Source organism: Mytilus edulis, chromosome 4 (genome assembly GCF_963676685.1).
Source record: "Mytilus edulis chromosome 4, xbMytEdul2.2, whole genome shotgun sequence".
Classification (NCBI taxonomy): Eukaryota; Metazoa; Mollusca; class Bivalvia; order Mytilida; family Mytilidae; genus Mytilus; species Mytilus edulis.
In genome coordinates this window covers 52,394,568-52,414,435 of record NC_092347.1, presented here as the reverse complement: position 1 = coordinate 52,414,435, position 19,868 = coordinate 52,394,568, and the positions used below count along the sequence as shown (strand labels likewise).

General features: G+C 32.2%; 1 protein-coding gene, 1 long non-coding RNA gene and 1 pseudogene across 2 annotated transcripts; 2 read left to right on the top strand and 1 right to left on the bottom strand.

Annotated features, from left to right (window-relative positions):
• The first annotated feature begins 1,243 nt into the window (after positions 1 to 1,243).
• Positions 1,244 to 7,485, top strand: LOC139519940 (uncharacterized). The gene is made up of 2 exons (XM_071312257.1): positions 1,244 to 2,293; positions 5,642 to 7,485. Exons 1-2 carry the CDS (start codon positions 1,987 to 1,989, stop codon positions 6,229 to 6,231), a joined length of 897 nt encoding a protein of 298 aa, XP_071168358.1. The 5' UTR covers positions 1,244 to 1,986; the 3' UTR covers positions 6,232 to 7,485.
• Positions 4,771 to 6,687, top strand: LOC139519941 (uncharacterized; annotated as a pseudogene).
• Positions 7,486 to 13,816: 6,331 nt separating the features above from the next.
• Positions 13,817 to 18,370, bottom strand: LOC139519939 (uncharacterized). The gene is made up of 5 exons (XR_011663766.1): positions 17,615 to 18,370; positions 16,599 to 16,763; positions 16,248 to 16,302; positions 15,772 to 15,857; positions 13,817 to 15,143 (listed from the first exon to the last, which is right to left on the bottom strand). It is a non-coding gene; the product is annotated as an uncharacterized lncRNA (long non-coding RNA).
• Between the last annotated feature and the right edge of the window lie 1,498 nt (positions 18,371 to 19,868).

The window sequence follows — 19,868 nt, the reverse complement described above, 5'->3', positions numbered from 1 at the left end:
ACCTTTTTTTGATTCAAAAAAGATACTTGTGTTAAAAGGTAGTATTGCATGATTTTTTTCTATCTCATTTACTTCAATATTGATCGTGTTTAACCACTTATTCCATAATAATGTAAAATATTTGGCCTAAATTGATATAATTGTTGGAAATTTTGAAATGACATAACTTTGCCCTGGTCATCTAACAAATCTTGCACTGTCCAAATTCCCGCATTTGCCCAGTTTTTATAGTAGACTCTTGAACCACCAATTTTAAAGTTTTCTACCCGCTCCCATGCATAAAGAATACGATAGAATTTCATCAATACATCTTGGTTTTCTTATTTGATTAAGGGTTTTCCAAGCATCAAAAACCTCTTGCCAAAATTTATTTGGTGACCTTTTAATAGGCCCAATATAACTTATTTCAATAAAATTTATTTGCTCCACAATAGAGACTAATCTCACCCACTTTGAATTCGAATTATACAGACGTCTTACCCATGTAAGTGTTAGTCCCTGTATAAATGCTTTTAAATTTAGCATTTTTAAACCACCCTTATAATAATCTTGACATAAAAGATCTCGCTTGACCTTATCTGGTTTATTTTCCCAGATAAAAGCATACATTTTATTTGTTAAATTACGCAACATATTCTCATCTGAACTAGGGATAGATAGAAACAAATGATTTTATTTAGCTATGACTAAAGTTTTTAAAATGGTAATCTTTCCAAAGAGGGGGAGATACTGTTTTGACCATTTTTTCAAAGTGTTGTCTATATTATCTAAAACTGGCCTATAATTTAAATTAATCATTCTATCTAGGTCGACTGAAAACGTAATTCCAAGTAGCTTAAATGTACTGGAGCCCCATTTCAATCCCCACGTTACACAAATTTGATCCTGGCTATGTTTTTTGCTACCTATCAAAATAACACTTGTTTTTTCTATATTAATCTTAAGTCCCGAGATTTCAGCATACAATTGGAGACCAAGAAGAGATGCATCGAGCGATTCTGGCGAGCCATCTAAAATCAATGATGTAGTATCATCTGCATATTGAGAAAGTACAAATTCGGTATCATCTATAGTAATACCCTTTATCTTCTTACTATTTCTTCCAAGATATAACGGATTCACCAAAATTAAAATATCTTAATGTATCATAAAGAAATGACCAAGATATGGAATCGAATGCCTTCTCAAAGTCAAACAGCAAGAGAATTCCTGGAATATTATTTTCTTCAGTAAAATGTAGAATATTAAGATTTATTCCTATGAAGAATAAATCCGGTTATCGGAGGAAAGTGGGCATACGTTTTGGGAGTTGTTCCGCTTTGTACACGTTATGGAATTAATATATTATAAGTGACGTTGATTATTTTAACCTTGATAACTGTGACGTCATTCATTCTTTCTTTCCCACGCCACAGCAGAGACAAGACGTAGAAAATTAGGTTCCGTATAAATTAACAAATGTTGTTTCAAAAGATAAAAAATTTGGTTGAATATTGAATTTTATCTATTTAACTTGGTATATTGAATGAATGTCTTTCAAAAAATCGTAATTTTATTGAAGTTTTGAAAGTTTGGAAGATAGGAAAAAGCACATGGTCTTGATCCTGTTAAGATATTTTTTAATTTGCCTTTCTCTTCTGTTAAGATAAACGAGAATTACTATGATATGTCATTGAGATTTTTATTTGTTTGTTCAATTCAGTTGAACTTATGAATTTCGTTTCCAGAAAATAGAAATGTTAACAGACTGATAAAAACTACGCACATGGTTTTATGACACGTGTCGCATGGACGTATGCGATTTGGAAACTATTGTTGTATGAAACTTTTCCAACAGCTACGATGCGAGCAATTGGAAGTGAAACCAATAATGAATAAATGTAGATAAATAAATAAAAATAAATAAATAAAATATAACTTTTCAAAGGTGATTTCACTAATATTATTGTAGTATTTTTTAGTTTAAAAACCATACATCGTACAGAAATGGGGAAGACAGTGCGTATGTCGCAAAGGCCTTCTAAAAGTCCGTACGCAGCCAAGAAAAGGTTAAGGTCATCAGCACAGCAGTCCGACGAGGTTATATACCAAAGAGTACAGCCAAGGGATGTACCGGCACAGTTGGGAAACGGATCTAGTAATGTCGCTGGACAGCCTACTTCCACGCAAGTTTCAGCTCAGATGACTCCAGAACTTAGGAATGAAGTTATTCAGACTGTCAATGCCCTTGTTCACTCACCAGCTACTGTTACATCCCCTGATTCAATCAATGAAAGTCAACAATTGAATACAGGTATAACACCTAATATTTTACCAGTATATAGTGTAAATGATAATCTAGGTTTAAATGTTTCACAACAAACTCAGGACAAAATAATTAATGGTGAATATGTAGATTTAAGTATTTTGCTTACAAATGCAAGCACAGAGCAATCAAGTTCTTTAACTTTAGATACAAATGGACAGCTGGTTATCCAAGCTAAACCAAGTAAAAAGATTACTGATATTAGCACATGGATAGATGCTTTCCTAATTTACACAAGTATTTATGTTGGTGTGCATTTAGAAGACACACAAACTATTTTAAAATATATGTATTCGGTTAAGTTGGGTGCAAGTCGTTCAATTGGGCTAGGTTGGAAGGACTATGATCAACAGTTTCGTCTAAAGAAAGCTAGAAATCCAGCTTTGTCATGGGCTACAGTTGACCAAGAACTTTGGCTGTTATATATTCATACAGGGCAGTCAACTGCACCTAGTTCTGGGGTTAATATGGTTAACACATACAGGAAGTGTTACGAGTACAATAACAAAGGTGCATGTATGTTACCACAATGTCGATACATTCACAAATGTTTGAAATGCAATGGTTCCCATCCTGCCATCAATTGTAGGGTCCCTCAAAATGGGACTGGTTCACGAAGGGGTAATTTTCGTCCGTTCAATAGAACAAATTTCAGACAAACCGGAAGTGGAACAGATGCAGGTAGACAGATACCCTTTATCCGAAATACATAGGCTGTCAAAATCTCCAATTAAGGTCGAAGTTTTATTAAAATTGGTTACAAATTATCCTAATCAGGTGGACAAACAGATTTTATCTGATGGTTTTTTATATGGTTTTAAAGTGGGTTATGGAGGACCAAGGTTGCCTACAAATTGTCATAATTTAATTTCAGCATATCAAAACAAAAAAGAACTTGAAATTAAACTTTTAAAGGAGTTAGAGTCGGACCGAATTGCGGGTCCATTTTCATGCAGGCCATTCAAAAATCTACGTTTATCTCCAATAGGTCTTGTTCCTAAAAAACCGTCTGGATGGCGTCTCATTCATCATTTGTCATATCCATTTGGAAAAAGTGTAAATTCTTTTATTGATCCTCAGAATTGTTCTGTACAATACACTTCTTTTGACAAGGTTCTTGATACTATAAGTGAAATAGGACCAAAATCGCTGATGGGACGAATGGACGTGTCCTCGGCATTTAGATTGATACCATTACATCCCGATGATTTTGATTTATTTGGTTTTAAATTTGATGATAATTACTTTTTTCAAAAAGCGTTGCCAATGGGGTTAGCGGCTGCGTGTAATTTGTTTGAAAAGTTTGCCACTTTTGTTGAATGGTTGGTAAGGTTGAGATCGGGACAGGAATCTGTGGAGCATTATCTGGATGATTTTTTCTTTGTCGGGAAAGTAGATTCAAACAATTGTTTAATACTTATGAACACTTTTCAAAATGTTTGTACCGAAATGGGCATTCCTCTAGCGGAAGATAAAACTACTGGTCCATCAAGTAAAATAACTTTTCTGGGTTTAGAAATTGACACTATAAACATGGTTATAAGAATTCCGCTTGATAAGTTGAGAGAAACAAAGAAAAAATTATCCTTCATTTTAAAAAGTAAAAAGGTTACACTAAAAGCGTTACAATCACTAGTTGGTTTATTGAATTTCTGCGCAAGAGCAATTCCTGCAGTGAGAGCTTTCAATAGACGCTTTTGTGACGCAATGTGTGGAGTAGTTAAACCAGAACATTTTATTCGAGTTTCTGTTAGCATGAAAGAGGATATACATATGTGGTTAACATTTCTAGAATTATTTAATGGAAGTTGTAAATTTGATAAAAATATCTGGTTGACAAATGAACAGTTAAATTTGTACACTGATAGTACAGGAAATTCCAAACTTGGATGTGGAGTATATTTTTCTGGAAAATGGGCATACTTTGATTGGCCCGTTCAATGGCACGAAACAGAAATAATGAAAGATATGACATTTTTAGAACTTGTACCAATACTATTGGCCATATATCTATTTACGTCCGAATTGAGGGACAAACAAATTATGTTTCACACAGATAACTGTTCTTTGGTTGCTATTTTGAATAAAAAATCATCAAAATCGAAACGAGTTATGCAGTTGGTTCGACCGCTCGTATTGCAAACAATGGTGTATAATATGCAATTTAAAGCATGCTTTATCGAAGGACGTCTCAACTGCATAGCAGATGCAATTTCTCGTAAACAGTGGGAAAGATTCAGAAGCATAGATCCAGCTGCAGATCCATTACCAAAACCAATACCACGAGATTTTCTGAGGCTGATATCGATGTTGAAATTAACAAACTAGTGGATTCTTCAGTATCAGTGAACACTAAAGAGACATATCGTACAGGTTTAGTGGTTTTCGAAGCGTTCCGTAAATTGTATAATTATGATATCATTTGGCCACCACTTTTATCGCATGTAACTACATTTATTGCTTATATGTCACTCAACAAAAGGGCTTATAGGACAGTTAATTGTTATCTGTCTGCAATAAATTTTCGTTGTAAGTCAATGGAACATTCTGGGTTTTCAAAAAATTTCCTGGTTCAAAAAATGGTTGAGGGTTTAAAACGTATAAACAAATCTAAAGATACAAGATTGCCAATTACAAAGGAAATATTAATACGTATCATTGATAAATTACCAAATGTTTGTTCTTCAAAATTTGAAGCAAGCTTGTTTTCATCTGCGTTTTCGTTGGCTTATCATGGGTTTTTTAGGATAGGTGAAATAGTACGCAATAAAAAGTGGCAGGCGCACCAAGTAATAGCAATTGAGAACGTTACACTGTCAAAGAAAGATTACATTGAAATTGCTAAAATTGTTATCCCATTCTCAAAAACTGATCAATATGGTCATGGTACAGTTATAGAAATAACGGAAACTAAACTAAAAGATTGTCCAATTTATTGGTTGAAAATTATTTAATGCAAAGACCAAAGGTTAAAGGCCCCTTATTTTGTCACTTCGGAGGATGTCCAGTGACAAGGTACCAGTTTTCATGTGTTCTAAGTAAGGTTTTAATACATGTAGGGATAACCGATTCGGTTTCATTTCGAACACATTCTTTCCGTATCGGTGCTGCTTCAAGCCACTTTGAAAAGGGAACCTCTGAAGAAGAGATAAAGAGACTAGGTCGCTGGAGGTCAAATGCATTTAAGGGGTACATTCGTTAACTAGTTGCAAAGTACGACAACATCTGATATTGATTTTCTTTCAAAAACTTTCAAATTCAATTAATGCAAAATTTATGTACACCAGCTTGTTAAATATCCAATTAACAAATTTACAATTCATACTTTTTTATTAGATGAATCTTCAAGTCAACAAGAACTCAATTCAATTTGGGTTGTTGGGTCTTCGATTGTAAAACATGCGTTTATAGAAGCGAAAAGATCATTTGATGGCTGTAGTTTAGGACTACATAGAAAAAGTTACAGGGTATGGTGGCAAGGTAAAGGTGGCATGAAATGGGGGGAGCTTGTACCAAGAATAAAATTTCTTCTGCAAATTGAATCCCCTCCTAAAATTTTAGTTATACATTGTGGTGGTAACAGTATAGGGGCTATATCACTCTTTGATTTTAGAGAAACCTTGAGGTCTGATATTATGAAATTACACGAAATGCTTCCACAAACAAAAATTGTGTGGTCCCAGATTCTCCCGCGTTTTAAGTGGAGATATGGTAAAAACCAACAAGCAATGAATATAGCAGCCACAAGAATTAATAACTTTGCCGCTTGGCTATGTATACAATTGGGAGGGTGTTACATAAAATACCCGGAAATATCATATAACAATCCCGGAATGTTCACATCTGACGGCGTTCATTTATCTGATTTGGGAAATTGTTTTTTCTTATTTCATTTACAGGCTTATTTAATGAATATGGTCATTTAAAAGTACGGTCACGGCGGTTGTGTTATGTCGCTACCGCATTTGTGGCGGTGGTCGAACTCAGTGTCCAATAACACTCGGAATAGCCACTGAATTCGACCATATGGCGAAAATAGCGACACAACATCTACAAATATATTAGGCTTCTTATAATGGAATTATGTATCCGCTGAGCTTCTGTTTCCCAGGGCCAGCATCCGATATATTTTGGAAGCAATAATGTTAATAAGGATATTATGTTGATATATAAGAAAATGACATTATAAGGAATAACAATAAGGTGGAAATAAGCAATAAGGAATGGACAATAATGTGGAAATAAGGAATGGACAATAAGGTTTAATTATATTATATACATGTACTAGGGACTTGCCAATTATGTTTCTCGGCAGTCCCATTCTTTGTGAAGCCGTGGCCGTACAATTTTGTACTTTTGCCAAATAAATATTTCTTACTTTATATTTGTATGTCATTTTGGCCCAACGTTGTCTCAGATAATAAGATTTATTCCTATGAAGAATAAATCCGGTTATCGGAGGAAAGTGGGCATACGTTTTGGGAGTTGTTCCGCTTTGTACACGTTATGGAATTAATATATTATAAGTGACGTTGATTATTTTAACCTTGATAACTGTGACGTCATTCATTCTTTCTTTCCCACGCCACAGCAGAGACAAGACGTAGAAAATTAGGTTCCGTATAAATTAACAAATGTTGTTTCAAAAGATACCCACCCACCCACCACTTAAATGTAATTAATATGTATATATGTTATATCATGTTGTTCGATGTTCTGCTGTTTTTGTTCTATTTTTCAGGTTGAAAAGATTGTTAGTTTATTTCAATTATAATCCCAGTCCTTCGTCACGGCTTCAGACAAAGACTTCCAGACTTCCACCATTTGGCGAAAATAGCGACACAACATCTACAAATATATTAGGCTTCTTATAATGGAATTATGTATCCGCTGAGCTTCTGTTTCCCAGGGCCAGCATCCGATATATTTTGGAAGCAATAATGTTAATAAGGATATTATGTTGATATATAAGAAAATGACATTATAAGGAATAACAATAAGGTGGAAATAAGCAATAAGGAATGGACAATAATGTGGAAATAAGGAATGGACAATAAGGTTTAATTATATTATATACATGTACTAGGGACTTGCCAATTATGTTTCTCGGCAGTCCCATTCTTTGTGAAGCCGTGGCCGTACAATTTTGTACTTTTGCCAAATAAATATTTCTTACTTTATATTTGTATGTCATTTTGGCCCAACGTTGTCTCAGATAACATATATTAATCGACAATTTTCGCCTATATATCTACCTGGAACAAAACCAGTTTGATCCGAACTTATTAATTTTGACAAAACAGATTTTATTCTCTCTGCTATACAGCTTGATGCCAATTTATATCATCGATCATAATCATTTGGTAACTAATGTAATTACTGTCTCTTCCATGTCCGTCTTGAACATAAACTAAATATTAAATAAACAATACTCCTAATGCTCAGGTTGGTTGTCATCGTGCAACACAGTTAATAACACATGTTAGGAAAACATAGAACTCCCTTTTGTCATAAAACACTGTCAAACATCCAAACATACTATCCACACTCATCTGTGTCCACACTTGTTGACTGTCAAAATACAAAAAAAAATAAACATCTTGCTTTAATTCTATTGATTGTTCTAATACCCGTAATGTTGTTATGTACGTGACGTCCCTAGAAAATTATTTTAAATAAAATCAGAGACATATATATACATATATGAGACATATACACACATATATACATATATGAGACATATATACATATATGAGACATATATATATGAGACATATATACATATATATATATATATAGATATAGGAAGATGTGGTGTGAGTGCCAATGAGACAACTCTCCATACATATGTATATATGTCTCTGATAAAATGTATCTGTAAAAGACTATAATGATAAGACATTCAGTATAATAAATTAAATAACACATAGCTGAGAGGGTGATATAGTAGATTGGTACCCCTCGAAAAAACATTGTCAACCTTGGCTTCGCCGCGGTTGACAATGTTTTCTCGGAGTACCAATCTACTCCATTGGTACCCCTCGAAAAAGCATTGTCAACCTTGGCTTCGCCGCGGTTGACAATGTTTTCTCGGAGTACCAATCTACTAGCTATGTGTGTTTTTTTTTATATAGTGTGACCCTCTAAACTGTTTCAGTAAGTGTAACACAAAAGTGCCCATTTTTAGAAAATCGAGAACTGAAAAATAAAATAAAAAAGATCCTAGAGTCCGCTTTCTATACACAAATCTACACGCCAACATTATTTTGTGAAAAACCTGTGCAATTTATTAAAATTTTGCATTTTCTCAGTTTATACATGTCCTGATACTGATAGTGGGTCCTGTCATTGTGTTGGCGATTCCTGATGTGGTGCTGATCAGAGGATCTTGGGTAAAAAGTCTGTCATATTTGAAACTTACGTTACAAAATCAATAAAATTTGGCAGATAATTGTATTCAATCGGATCTGTGACTCCTATTTTTACTTTTGTGTATTCATTTGACTGTTTAATGAGCGTTTTCAAATGATCGTAACTTATATTACGTAAAAAGGGCAACATATTCCGTTCAATATCACTGAGATGAAAATATATCTAATTAGATGCCCTTAAGTTGATGATTCCTGTGCCGTAACTAAATGGAGAAAAATGAGGTAAATGCCCCATGTCGGATATTTAAAAAAAAGTTTGAACAAAAGCTTGTCGTCTATTCTTTTTCACGGCGAGTGTCTTGCAAGAAGCAAGTTCTCTTCTCTCTCTGATGTTGCCCCAATTAGAAACATGGGTCAAGAATAACATGCAGGGCCCCTGTATGGTGTTTTCCTCGAATGCCAACATTTTATATGTTACCTATACCTTGAATTCCAACAAAAATATTTCAATAGATGTTTATATAATAACAATAGGTGTTTTAACTGTTCAAAATAATTAATGAACTTTATAGAAATGCAACATTTTATCACTTTCTCATAAAGGTAAAATAGTAGATTTTAGGGGTAAAAATATTATGTTTAGAATGAATATGTTGATAACATAAGAAATATTAAAAAATTTAATGAAATTTTAGTTTAATACAATTATTTCAAACTAATGTTCCTAGTGTCTTTTTGTTGTTGAGATGTACAAGTACCCGGCCACGTCCAATTGTATGTTTGTCCATCTGATGAGTTAAGCCTTTTTCAACTGATTTTTATAGTTCGTTTTTATGTTGTACTGTTATACCACTGTCCCAGATTAGAGGAGGGTTGGCATCCCACTAACATGTTTAACCCCGGCACATTATCCTGACTTTTTTTACCTAAATTGCCATCCTGCCTTTATTTTTGCAAAGTGTCTCATCCTGCCTTTTTTTTTTACTCAAAACTCCTGTCCTGCCTATTTTTTTCAAATTTCATCCTAGATGAACAGTATTGTACCTGTGCACTAATTTCACGGCGTGAAACATTGGAATTTCAGAACGCAAATATTTTGAGCTCTTTGAACCTGTATAATGTCATTTAAAAACATTTCTGCCTCGAAAACAAGACAACTGGCACAGAAACACGTCTATCTGTACTCGGGATGTGTTTATCAGGACCTGAACTATAAGTGAAAACATCATACTATTCATCCATGTTAAAATACGTGTTATAAAAGAGGGTAGGAATTGTGTTTGATATTCGAGGGATGGACATAATCTTTCAATCAGTTTACAGCCGATTGCAGGTTAGGTAAACTGCCATCCTTTAAGAGTAGACAAGTCCGAGTATAGCCAATTTACATGTCTGTATAAGTCTGGAATAATTCGAAAGGAGGGAAGTATACCTTACATAATAACGACTTTACAGTTCAGCTAACAAGCAAGCTAACTAAGGATTCTAAATTTCATTACACACTCAATGAAATCTGCTGTAACTGAGGTCTGGAGCTGGATTATAAGTAACTGCTAGTAATCCTTTGTTAATTTATGTATTATTGTCATTTTGTTAAGTTTCTTTTGTTACCTATTCATTCTGACTCGAACTTCTATTTTACTGAATTTTACTGTGCATATTGCTGTGTGTTTGTTTTTACTTCATTGGATAGATGTATTAAGGGGGGGGGGGGGGGGGTTAAGATCTCAAAAACATGTTCAACCTCACTGCATGTTTGCGCCTGTCCCAAGTCAAGACCCTCTGGCCTTTGATAGTCTTGACTGATTTTAATCTTAGTTTCTTGTGTATAACTCGGAGTTTAGTATGACGTCCACTGTCACTGAACTAGTATACATATTTGTGCCAGCTAACGGACTTTCGGGGTGCGGAGATTCTCGCTGTATTGAAGACCCATTGGTGGCCTTCTGCTGTTGTCTGCTCTATGGTTGGGTTGTTGTCCCTTTGACAAATTCCCCATTTCCGGCATTCTCAATTTTGTAGGGTAAATTATAGCTTAAACATATTTTGTATTGTTTCATCCATTGATAAAGTCCGTCGGTTGCGTATTTTATCCCAAAATATACCTCAGAGGTATTTAAATCGTTCGGCTGCTGTCCTATTGACGTATGTGCAATATCTCAAATTATCTAAACCCTGTGGATCAGATTGGATGCTATATTACCTTATAAGTTTACTGAAATCGTGCTTTCTATATAGAAAGAAGACGATAAGGTATGAGTGCCAAATGAGAGCTCTTACCACCCAAGACGTAATCTACTAAACTAAGTTTGTCTTATGGGGTAATTGTGTGCATCACTGTTGTTTGTTGCTGTCTGGTAGACGACTTCGTTAAATCTATGCGTCATCACTAAACCGTGATAGTTATGGCTATATATTGGATAATTCAAACACTTGTTTCTTCGCAAAGAAACAATTCTTCGTTAATCTGAGCATGGAACGAATACTTTATATCACGAACTTGTTTGATTGTAATCACGTAGTAGTCCATCATGCATTGCTACTCATTTAGTGGATTGGTCAAAAACCCAGGTAAAAATAAATTGCGCTATACGTTACATGTGCGAGGACATAAACATGCTAAGTTATGCATGGTCATAAAAGGTAGTGGTCCCGATCTGTTAAAGCAGACTAGACAGTATTGGGTTTTTTAACTGCTGAAGGCTGTTCTGTTGCTTATAATACTTACATCCACTTCATTTGAATTATAGTGGATAAGTTGTCTCGTTGGCAATCATACCACATCTCCTTATTTTCATATTAACCAGGAAAAATTGACATTCAGACGATGAAAATGAGGCCAAATTTCAGATAATAGCTGCCAGTCCTGCCACTGACATGTACACCTTACAAACATTTCATACACCAAACTTAAGGCTATGTGCATATCAAACAAAGGACACAGATGGATTCATGACAAAACTAAGTTGTATTTTGGTGTTGATGTGTTTGTAGACAGTGGCGGATTTAGAGGGGGCGCAGGGGGCGCAGGGGGCCCTGGTCCCCCTTTTCGGGAAAACATTTGGTGTGACTAAAGTGGGCCTCCACTTATGAAAATTTCTAGATCCGCCACTGGTAGATCTTACTTTACTGAACATTCTTGCTGCTCACAATTATCTCCATCTATAATGAACTTGGCCCAGAAGCGACAGTGGTAGATCTTACTTTACTGAACATTCTTGCTGCTCACAATTATCTTCATCTATAATGAACTTGGCCAAGAAGTGATAATGGAAAATATTTTGTAAAATTTTTCAAAAAATCCAAAAAGCTTAGTCCGTTTCTGTGTGTGTTACATTTTAATGTGTCGTTGTTCTCTTATACTTAATTCGTTTCCCTCAGTTTTAGTTTGTTACCCCGATTTTGTTTTTTGTCCATGGATTTATGAGTTTTGAACAGCGGTATACTACTGTTGCCTTTATTTGAAAATTGTTAAATTGAATATAAAGGGCAATAACTCCTTAAGAGGTCAATTGACCATGTTGGTCATGTTGACTTATTTTTAGTTCATTCTTTCCTGTACATTATTACTGTTTACAGTTTATCTCTATCTATAATAATATTCAAGATAACCAAAAGCTGCAAAATGTTAAAATATCAATTCAGGGGCAGCTACCCAAAAACAAGATGCCCGATTAGTCTGAAAATTTCAAGGGCAGATAGATGTTGACCTAATGAACAATTAAATCCCATTAGATTTGCTCCAAATGCTTTGGTTTCAGAGATATGAGCCAAAAACTGCATTTTACCCTATGTACTATTTTTAGCAATGTCAGCCATCTTGGATCGCAGTCTGGGTCATCGAACACATTTTTTAAACTAGATACCCTAATGATGATTGTGGACAAGTTTGGTTAAATTCCTCCTTGCAGTTTCAGAGAAGATCTTTGTAAAATATTACAAAAGTTTACGAAAAACTTAAAAATTGACTATAAAGGGCAATAACTCATTAAGGGGTCAACTGACCATTTTGGTCTTTTGACTTATTTGTAGATCTTAATTTGCTGAACATTATTGCTGTTTACAGTTAATCTCTATCTATAATTATATTCAAGATAACCAAAAATAGCAAATTTTTCTTAAAATTACTAATTCAGGGGCAGCAACCCAACAATGGGTTGTCCTATTCATCTGAAAGTTTCATGGCAGAAAGACCGGACATATTTTTAACTAGATACCACAATGATGATTGTGGCCAAGTATGGTTTAATTTGGCCCTGTAGTTTTCGAGGAGATTTTTGTAGAAGTCAACGAAGGACGACAGACGAAGGACGCCAAGTGATGTGAAAAGCTCACTTAGTCCTTCGGGCCAGGTGAACTTAAAAAGATGAACTTCTGCTTTCAGTGTCCGGGAAGCAGATCCAATCATGTAACTTTCACCTTGATTAATGAGTTTGAGGTCAGGTGAACCCTGCCTGAAGAACATATAGACATTGCAATGACCCAATCAAATACTATTACCCATCATTGAGAATTTTAAATAAAAAAAAACTTTTTTCAAGCAGTTGCTGAACCATGAAAATGAGATCAAGGACAAACGACATGGGACAGACAGAAACTTCCAAAAATGGCATTCGTCTGTATTAATGGTATGAATCCTCCAAGCCTATCAATTTCTGAAATATATAGATTAATACAAGTAGCTTCTATTACCGCCAGATTCATATGTCTTGCATTCTGAAGTTTTCGTGGCATGCGAGACAAAAACATTTTCATTAGCAGTGAATAACAAGAAAAATTCCCTTTTTTTTAATTACTGATAGGAAATTTAATTGTTAAAAGAGACTTTCAAAATCACAATATGGCAAAATTAAAGACACTGTTACACAGTATACAGAGATGATAGGTTTTATCTCAAAACATCTAAAATCAAACGAATTCTACTTCCATTTAATCATTCAAACTTTAAGGAAATTTAAGAATTCAAAATATATCTACTTTTGACACCACCCTTAATGTTTATGGTCTAGAACTTTACAATTTTGTTTCTATATTTATTTTTGTTATTTTTATTTTTCTACATTGTGTTTTTTACAGAGCTCTATATAACAAACATATTGGATGTCCAAGGCTATAAGCAAAGACATTCAAAATAAGAATATTGCAAGTTTAAGACACTGTTTTAGTTTAATATATGGGGAAGATAGGTTTGTCTCTAATATCTAATATTAAAAGAATTCTACTTCCAATTACACATGTAAACTTTAAAGCCACTTTCAATACATAAGAAAAATGTACAGGTTGCCAATCAATTTAATATATATAACTAATGAAAGGAAAAAACTTATCGAACACAAATCATTCACAATAATATATGTTGTATTTAATTTCATAAATATATTTGGGGTGGGGTTGGGTTATGAATTTTGAAGCATACTCACTATTTACACCATCCTTAATGTTTATTATCTAGAACTCTGTTAACAATTTGTTTTCATATTATTTTTTGTCATTTTTATTTTTTTTAAAGAGTTCTAGGTAATAAAAATATTGGATGTCTAAGGTTCAAGGTGTAAGCATGGATAAGAATATTGCAAATTTATGACACTATTAGAGTACAATAAATAGAGAAGAATAGGTTTCGTCTCCAAATATCTAAAATCAAAAGAATTGTACGTATAATTAAACATTCTCAATTATAAGTTTTAAATTTCATAAATATATTGGTGAAAAAAAAAGAAAATTTTAAATATGCCCACTTTTTACACCACCCTTACTTATGATCTAGAACTCTGTTTGAATTTTGTTTTCATGTTATTTTTCACATTGTTTTTTAACAGAGCTCTAGATAATAAAAATATCAGATGTCTAAGGTTAGACACATCAACACAAGCCATGTGTTTTGGTTGAAGACAAATTTACAAGTTGCAATATTTGTTTCATCTCTCTCCCAACTCATCATTATAAGTGTTCTCCCTCTCCCTCTCTGACCATTCTATATCTTTCTCTCTCTCCCGCTGACCATATACTATTATGAAAATTCATTCATATTTAATTGACAAGAATATAAGTCTTGGACGTGTTGATTGTTTTTTTATGCTGTTAATAATATGTTGTTTGTTCTATGTTCATCAGTTGAGTCAGTGATAAGGTAGCTGCTATGTTGATTGTTTCTCTTGTTAATTTCAGTATTTTTCTAATATCATCTACCCTTTAGTCTACAAGTTCATTTTTCTCTTCCTTATTCCATGTGTTCTGTTATTCTCATATTGTATAACCTTCAGATGTTTATATGATCATCCGTTGAGACTGTCAGAGACCTAACCTCTGTCTGTATTGGTGATTATTTCTCTTGTTAATTCCAGAGTGTTGCTAGTTTCTTTTTCCATTTACTCTATGATTTATTCTGTCTCTTTCCTTATGCTATGTAGTCTGTTTTTCTTTCTTTCATATATTTGTAAGTTCATCAATTCAATTGTTCCTCCTCACTACAAACAACAATTTAATTAGTTAATTCAATTGGATAATACAAATTTAAAAGGAGAATGGATACATAACTTGAACCTTGAAAAAAAGTTTTACAGCAATCATGATCAGTACAGTACTGTTCTGAAGACTTAATTACAACACCATAGAAATATTTCCCTTGATGTTGTCCCCTAAAAGCAGGCTTAGTATATCAAAGTCTCAATAAAGCCATGCAGATATGAATACAACGTGAGGTGTACGAGAAAATATTTAATGCAGTTGAAGTAATGTTACCATTATTGAACATTTACTGTTCAAGTTGACCATAGGGTTCATAGTTCATAGCTGAAAACACTGCAGCAACTATCTGTTATGATGAAGAACAACAACAGAAGTACATTTACTTTAATCAACAGGTTATTTTCCAGTACATCATATTCACAAGTTGAACAAGTCAAACAGCTAATTTATAACCAGCTCCGTCATATTGACACTATGAAAGATATAGTAGCTAACTTCTACATTATTTGGTCTCTGGTAGAGAGTCGTCTCATCAGCATCCATACCTCATCATCTTATTTTTATCAGAACATTGTGACATCAGATGGACAGATAATTAATTTCCTAAGGAAGTTAAAGAATACCAACCTTGTATGAAGTAAGATTCAGTGTTATGTTTAACTCCCATCAGTTTATTTTGCTGGTTTGAACTTGTAGCACAATTTTTTGTACATCTGAAACATGGAAAATATTTCATAGTTTTGGGGATGGATTTGCATGAACAGTATTTATATATACTTTATACCTTTTGAGAATTTTACAGTTCTTTGTAATAGTGAGAATACCTTTAAAAAACTGATCACTTTGAGCTCATAATTTGGTCCCAATACATGTCACAATTACCCAGAAAAATATTTCTATTAATTTGTTAAAACTTACCAGACTTGTGACAGATTTACAAGATATTGCTAGGAATTTTGGAATAGACTTCAATTAAATATTGGAAAGCATATGCTGAATACTATTGTAGTGCTGTAAAATTGTTTTATTTATGTATTTATTCAGGTATTATGCATAATTGACCTGACAATCAAACCACTGGATTTCTTCATGTAAACACTTACCATTAATTAATCAGAATATTGTCCATTCTCTTTAGATATTCAATGCTGCATCAATCTGAAGAACAAAATGGCATCTGATTAAAGTGATTATTATCAAAGACAGAATCATTATCAACCCTTAATATCCGAGCATGAAAAGATTATTTGTTGGCATTTTAAGGAAATTTCATTTTGCTCGATTGAATAATATGAAAATGCTGAACCTCAGAAAAAAGTTTCTAGGTAAAAGGTGTTGTTTGGCAATCCTTGTTTTTGTACGAAATAATTAATTTATTTTCTACCCCTTTTCAACATTGATAAATACAATTATTTCTAAATAAATAGTATGTGTTTAAAGTAATGTGTTTATACCTAGATTATATAATCTTATGCTCCAAAGTCCTAGGATTTTCTTTAGAACAGGTTGTGGAACAGGAAATCTGAAGTCATCAAGTTTGCAAAGAATCCTCAATTTATGATCTTCACCAGCTTAAATTTCACATATTTCACTTTTCAGGAAGAATATGAACAATTAATCTGCAATAAAATATTTCACCTTTTATGAATGGCATGTCTGAACAATTAATTGAAATAATCTGTAAGTGTAACTGTTCAAATTAGCTTTTTGTAGTGTTGTTTTTTTAATTCTATAGCTTTTTGTAGTGTTTTTTTTTTTAATTCTATAGCTTTTTGTAGTGTTTTTTTCTGAATTCTATAAGAAACTAATTGATTTGATGTGGTCACTGAAGTAAAGTTGTCTTAATTGGCAAATTCATACCACATCTCATATTTTCATAATCGAGATGGTATTTGTTTTATACATTTCTGTTGTGTATGTTATTTCTCTCCATCAGTGTTATTCTTCTCATTGATCAAAGAATTCCTTCAAATTTGGCCATGATCTATAACTTGCAATTAGATGAAAGCTTACAGCTTACACTCAAAGTTGTTACTTTTTGTGTTACTAGGAATATTTTTTCATGATTTGATAAATTATTTCTCTTTGTTTGCATTCAATAATTTTTTTTAAGTTCGTAAAATAAAATTCATGTGAATCTTGCAAAAAAAAACATCATGTGAATCTTGCAAAAAAACAAAAAAAAAGCAACCGCTTTGTTATGTCTTACAATTAACTCAGATAAAATATATAGATTTCATAAACAGGACAATGAAAAGTCAAAAAGCATTTATCAGAAGTAATATATAGTATAACTTTGCTTCCCGTTGAACCAGTTATAAAATTCAACAATACAAAAATATATTTTCAAGCATATATAACCAAAACAAGAACATCATAAAATAAATCCAGACTAACAGGTTTGACACTTGAAATTCAAAATTCATATTCAGTGAAAATAACACACTATTTACAGACTATTTATTAATACCTTAGTTTTTTCTCAAGAAAACATCAGAATATGAAATGAAGAGCTGAAAATCTGATCAGCTATGTGTTCTGGATACTTCATTGTAAAAGGAATCTGTCTGTCTTCTGAATACTTCGTGCAACTTAGGAACATCTGTCTGTGCTATATAACATTTGTCTTCACTATAGAGCATTATGTAGGAACATATCTTCTCTTTAGCACATTATGTAGAAGCATTTCTTCTTTGTAGAACATAAATGTTATTATACAAGTCCTTTATTTTATTTTAAAAGCTATTACTTATAGCATGAGTGTGCCAGTTGTCCGACTGTTCATGCAATTAATCCACCAATCTCATAGAAAACTTCAATTTGAGCTTTTAGTATTTCTCAGTCTTTCATCTCTTTAGATATCATTGAACACTTTTGTTGGATATTTCTTTATATAAAAAAGTCAGTTTCTTCATGGCAATATTCTATTGTCCTCCATTGCCATGACAATCATTGAAGACTGAATAATTATATACATCTCATGTAAAAACAGTTCCAAAGTTTCACAATTTTTCCAATACTTCACAATAAACATTTTTACAAACTATACAGTGCACTATACATAATAATAAACATAATTTTAAATATGCCTACTTTTAATTAAAACCACCCTCAATGTTTATTATCTGGAACTCAAACAATTTTGTTTTCATATTATTTTTTTGTTATTTTTGTTATTTTTTTAATTTTCATATATTTTTTTTTATTTTTTTTTTACAGAGCTCTAGATAATAAAAATATCAGATGTTAAATGTTACAGGTTTAAACAAAGTCATTCAAAATCAAAAAAATATTGCAACATTTTAAGACACTGTTAGCGTTATTTTTGGAAAAGATAGATGTTGTCTTCAAATAACTAAAATTAAAAGAATTGCACTTCCAAATAAATATTCCAACTTTAAAACAATTTTTCAATACCAGTAAAAATGTATAGCTAGACAAAATAAGTCAATATATACAAATGAAAGAAAAAAACTGTTCAGCACAAAGAGGTCACCAATAAATAATGAGTTGTAATCATAAATAAATTGAATAAAAAGAAATTTTAAATATGCTTACTTTTTATTCCACCTTCAATGTTTATTAACTAGAACTTTGTTTACAAATTTTGTTTTCATATTATTTTTTGTAATTTTCTTTTTTTTTCACATATATTTTTTTTTTTTTACAGAGCTCTAGATAATAAAAATATCAGATGTTAAATGTTATAGGTTTAAACAAAGTCATTCAAAATCAAAAAAATATTGCAACATTTTAAGACATTGTTAGCGTTATTTTTGGAAAAAAAAGATGTTGTCTTCAAATAACTAAAATTAAAAGAATTGCACTTCCAAATAAATATTCCAACTTTTAAAACAATTTTTCAATACCAGTCAAAATGTATAGCTAGACAAAATAAGTCAATATATACAAATGAAAGAAAAAACCTGTTCAGCACAAAGAGTTCACCAATAAGTAATGAGTTGTAATCATAAATAAATTGAATAAAAAGAAATTTTAAATATGCCTACTTTTTATTCCACCTTCAATGTTTATTAACTAGAACTCTGTTTACAAATTTTGTTTTCATATTATTTTTTGTAATTTTCTTTTTTTTTCACATATATTTTTTTTTTTTTTTTTTTTTTTACAGAGCTCTAGATAATAAAAATATCAGATGTTAAATGTTACAGGTTTAAACAAAGTCATTCAAAATCAAAAAAATATTGCAACATTTTAAGACACTGTTAGCGTTATTTTTGGAAAAGATAGATGTTGTCTTCAAATAACTAAAATTAAAAGAATTGCACTTCCAAATAAATATTCCAACTTTTAAAACAATTTTTCAATACCAGTCAAAATGTATAGCTAGACAAAATAAGTCAATATATACAAATGAAAGAAAAAACCTGTTCAGCACAAAGAGTTCACCAATAAGTAATGAATTGTAATCATAAATAAATTGAATAAAAAGAAATTTTAAATATGCCTACTTTTTATTCCACCTTCAATGTTTATTAACTAGAAATCTGTTTACAAATTTTGTTTTCATATTATTTTTTTTCACATATATTTTTTTTTTTTTTACAGAGCTCTAGATATTAAAAATATCAGATGTTAAAGGTGACATGTATAAACAGTCTTTCAACATCAGAATAATGTAAAATTTTAAGTAAATTTTAGAGTAAAAAATATTGATAGGTTAATAGCTCAAGTTAAAAGAATTGTACTTCTTAATGTATTTT